This window comes from Monopterus albus, unplaced genomic scaffold, assembly GCF_001952655.1.
Source record: "Monopterus albus unplaced genomic scaffold, M_albus_1.0 scaffold13.1, whole genome shotgun sequence".
NCBI classification, from domain to species: domain Eukaryota; kingdom Metazoa; phylum Chordata; class Actinopteri; order Synbranchiformes; family Synbranchidae; genus Monopterus; species Monopterus albus.
In genome coordinates this window covers 4,100,768-4,105,504 of record NW_018127893.1, presented here as the reverse complement: position 1 = coordinate 4,105,504, position 4,737 = coordinate 4,100,768, and the positions used below count along the sequence as shown (strand labels likewise).

The 4,737-nt window shown below is 41.3% G+C and overlaps 1 protein-coding gene across 1 annotated transcript in view; it reads left to right on the top strand.

Moving 5' to 3' along the window:
- Positions 1–4,737, top strand: part of qkia (QKI, KH domain containing, RNA binding a) — a 73,308-nt gene that overhangs the window by 35,690 nt on the left and 32,881 nt on the right. Inside the window, exon 3 of the mRNA XM_020590823.1 lies at positions 3,226–3,342. Coding sequence (XP_020446479.1) covers positions 3,226–3,342 — 117 coding nt within the window. The remainder of the gene's footprint in view (positions 1–3,225; positions 3,343–4,737) is intronic.

Below are 4,737 nucleotides of genomic sequence, written 5' to 3'. Positions count from 1 at the left end.
GCAGGAATAGGAGATGAAAAGCTTTTTTTAGTAGGTGCAGAGGAGGCTAGATAGTTTAGCAAGAGGAGGTGAAGAGAGGACAGTGTATTTGCTAGTGAGGGCACTGTATTCATCCTACTCCTCTGGCTGCACTGAGTAGAGTTCCTGGCAGGCTTAGTGGCCCTGCACCCTTCTGATAACTCACCCGCTTGGCTCTCTATTGTCTCTGCATTCCAGTGGCTAAAAATGGAGGTTGCCTTTTCTAACAGCATATCGGCATCCATGAGAAAAATGTCAAACCCTCAGTGCAGAGTGGGAAGCCAGGGAGCAGAGAGAGAGAGAGAGAGAGAGAGAGAGACATCCACTACAGCTACACCAGAACATTCAGCATTACTCCATCACTGAGATGATTTTATTATGCATTGAGGTGCAAGGTGTTAACAGGATGAGGCAGTGTTGTTTCTTGGTGAATCCCCAGACTGGGTGGAGATGCTTGAAACAGTCATTTGACTTGTTTACCTTTTTGCCCACTTGTATATGCACGTGAACATGTCTTTATCAATAAAACATCTGACACTGCTACACCAGCCTTCACCCACAATCTCTTAGTTTACATTCACTCTGACTCCAGCAGTATGCGACTCCCTGCTGTGTTTTTATGCACGGGGCTAGGTTGGTCGGGGGGTGAGGGGTTTCAGTGGGCATGTCGTAGATGTATACAGTACGGCCACATTGTGATGAGTTGACATCACGAGCTTCATTCACTTTTCCAGCCAGCAAGTTTCTCTTGTGTTTTGGTTTTTTTTTGTGCTGCTAATGTAGTCTACTCTACCGTAGCACCAATTTTTGCCACCATTGTGTTAACATTGAAAGATAAAGACAACGTTTAACATCCAGTACCCTAACTAATGAAAACACATGACATGTCTTTATGGTGCATTAACTGTGGCTCAAATTCGAGAGCAAATAGCAGTGTGGCCAAAATTTGACAGGGAATGGCAGTGAATGCTCGTACTAACAAGCTAAACAAAAGATGTGTTTTTATAGGTTCCTATAATTTAAATAAAAAAAAACATATGAGAATGGGTGGACTTGTTTGTCTGTCTTGCTCCAAATAGCTCTTAGTACTGGAAAAAGAAGACATCTGTGGCTTTTTTTTTTCCGCTCTTTTGTCGTCATCATCATCTTTCTAACCCTTACTCTCTTTATTTCTCTGAGTGTTCTTCCATCAGGCCCCTGCTCACTGTCAGGACCAATTGTCATCAACATATTCATGTCCACAGAGGGGTATTGGCATCAGAGTGAGAGAAGGATGGAGAATAAAATATTAAATCATCTTTTTATATAATTCTTTGCAATTTCAGATTAGTGACTACCTCAGATTTGAAATCTAATACTTGTCCCATTTCCTAGTATTTTTGACATTTGGCGCTTGCTCTGTAATCTGTCTACCTCATGTATTTAATGTATTCATGGTGTGTAAATCTCAACCGATTTGGACTGATGGAGGATATTGTAGTCTCAGGAGGGTGTCAGTGCTAGTGGGAACTGTCACATGTCCTATCTGCAGAGACACCTATATACAAATTACAGACAAGGTTTGATAGCATTTTATCCAATCTGAATCAAGTTCCAACTTGGATTCTCACATCCAAGTTTTTATTTGAAAATCTTAATTAATCTTTCTCAGTAGTTTGGTATGGAATGATACGGAAGAGTATTAGGGCCACTGCATAAATTTTTTTTAAAATTCTGACTTTATTCTCAGAATTCTGACTTTCTGAGAATAAAGTCAGAATTCTGAGAATAAAGTCAGAATTTTAAAAAAAATGTATGCAGTGGCCCTAATACTCTTCCGTAGAATGAAAGAATGAAGACCTATCTCAACGTATGTACTGTTTTTATTTTACTCGTTTTGTGTAATAAAAAAAAAGATGTAGCTGGATATTTAAGAATCTAGCTTCTAGCTCGAGGCTCACTGTCTGTGCGAGTCAGAAGGCAGCCAGCATGCGTCGTCAGTGGCTGACCTCCGACGACAGGTGCCCCTACATCCTTCAGTAGGCACGCACACTCTCACAAATGGCCTGTGCACCAGTTTCGTTTGATTAGAGTTAACCAAAGAGACAGTTGCCTTGTGACAGAGAAGCACAGATGAAGCCCCTGTAGCCGCATGCTATGATCATCCACAGGGACTCCACTACTTCTCCAGCCACTGGGTGTGTCCTGTCTGCCAGAGGCAGGCAACGGATGCAGGCAAGCCAAGCGACGGGGACGAGAAAACAACAGCCTGGATTTTTTTTTTTCCTGTCCTCAGTAGTGTTTGTTTACATTGTTTGGGGGAAATATACCAACATCATGTTAAATTTGTAACCCCTCTGTAATTAAATGTTACCTCTCTGATGGCCTTTTGGATTTGGGGGGGAACACTGGCGCAGTGGAGTGCATAAGCAGATATAACTGTGTTTTAGAATTTAATGCCACGGTGTGACAGCTTATTGTAACAGCTCGAGATGAATGGTTGTGGTTCCTTTTGTCAACGAAAGCTTTCTGCTATGTTGGTGAGCATTTGCATATTTCAGGTTAGGAAATTTTGCTTGAGTAGGAATATTCCTTTTAACAGTTTCAGATCTCTTACCAGCCACGCTCTCCACCATCCGTGTGCACTGTTCAAACCTGGGTGGTTTGTTTACCTCCTTTATGAATCACAAACCCCACCCTAGCTCAGCTTCCTTCCTTTCCTTCTGTTTATATTTTGGCTGAAAATTGTGTTGGATTATTTCAACACATTTTCCCCTTTATCCCACTGAAAGTTAGTTTCAAGAGGAGAGGATTACCTCGGTAAATATGTTTCCTTTTGGTACAAAGCTCCAAAGCTGCTCATTAGTGAAAAGGGCCTTGATTAAAAAAAAAAAAAATTGTATCAAGCACACTACCTCACCTCACAAACACCCCCAACTCCCCACCCACACAGCACTTCCTCTACCCCATTTTCCCCTTGTCCTCTCCACACTATTCCCACCTAGACTAACTCCTAATAGTTCATTTTCTATTTTCTGTTCAGGGCTATTTTGACATCTAGTGGGGATGATAAAACGGGGTTAGGTGTTAGGGCTCTTTTATTAAAAATTAATTAATTGCTTATTAAGCTATTCTGTACTGATCTCGTATACTGATGTACCTGTGTCCGTGAAATTTAAAAGCCTTAATTTCTCATTCTCGCTTTATTTCTCTCCCCTGTATCTGCAGTATAACTTTGTGGGGAGAATCCTTGGCCCTCGGGGACTCACAGCCAAACAGTTGGAAGCAGAGACAGGATGCAAAATCATGGTGCGAGGCAAGAGCTCCATGAGAGACAAGAAGAAGGTAAGCTCATCAGTGTTGCACTGTGCCCGGTGTTGCTGTTATTATTTTTCTTTAACAATGTTACAAACTAGATTCTACTTGGACCGCTTAATAAATGGACCTACATTTATTTTACTAAACCAGCACACTATAAATTGGACCTCTTTCTTTCTCTAAAAGGATTTATCATCAGTCTTGAAATGTTACACAATAGTGTGAAACACTCTGCTGTCACAGAAAAACAACCTACTAGCCTTGTGGAATCACGAGGCAGACACACGCTTACTTGATGCTTGGTGGCTGTGTTCTGACATCTGATAGGGCTGTCTGCAAAATGCTGTGCAGTGGAATGTACAGGAGGCAATAGTAAAGCAGACAGCCAAGGCCAGGGGCAGCCTCTATTTCTGGCCCTACTGAACAGAGATTGGAGACATAAAAGGCTAATGGTTTTTGTCTACATACCCAGAGACACAACAGGGGAATTTATGCAAAAAGCTTTTGTTTGTTTGTTTTACATGGAAACTCAGAATTTGCACAAAATTTTGTACAATGTTTTATCCTTGCACAACCATGTCACAGCATTTGAAAATGTAGACAGATTGTTGCAAAATAATGTTGATAGTTAGGGGTGTAAAGGTACACATACAGTATTTGCATTAAACCATTGTGGTACAGGACCAGGTACGGTACAGATGTATAATAAATGCAGTCTTAAATAGTAGCTAACAATATTCTGGTTTTGCGTGCAGAGCATTTTTTTCAAACGTGCATTCCCACAGGCACATTTTAAATACTGGAGCAGAGCACAATAAAATACACGGCACGCTTGGCTTAGCCAAGCCTCTGGCTAGTGAATGTCGCAAGAAGCCAGAGCTAGAAGACGCTCTCTTATTATTAGGGTTGTTTGGAAACACTCCCAGGAAAATACAACAACGGACAAAGACGTTGGATAAGACCTTACTTGTTTATTGCGCTTACATCACTTAATGTTTGTAAATGGGTACGTTTATAGCAACATGCCAGACTTTCTAACTTATTTGAAACAGCACCACACATACGTGAATATCACTGCTGTAGGGCTGCACGATGAATCGTTTCGTGAGCCTGATTTAGATTGCTGTGCAATCTCAGTCTCATGTGACAATAATTCTGCCGTGTTTGTATTAGCACGGAGATGCCTTGCATCAAACCAAGCCCTCTTTTTTTCCTCATTAAGCTGCCTTAACCAATAACAACCACATGTAATAACCGCAAAGTGACCTCAACTGCTATTCAGTGCTGGGTGTACAGGGCAGGCAGCACAACGTTTGGAAAAAAATAGTTGCAGAATGTTTCACAATGTCAAACATGTTGGATTAGTTTTTGAATCAGTCTTCTCTTCCTGTCTACAACTCATGTGATGTAAAACATTCCTGC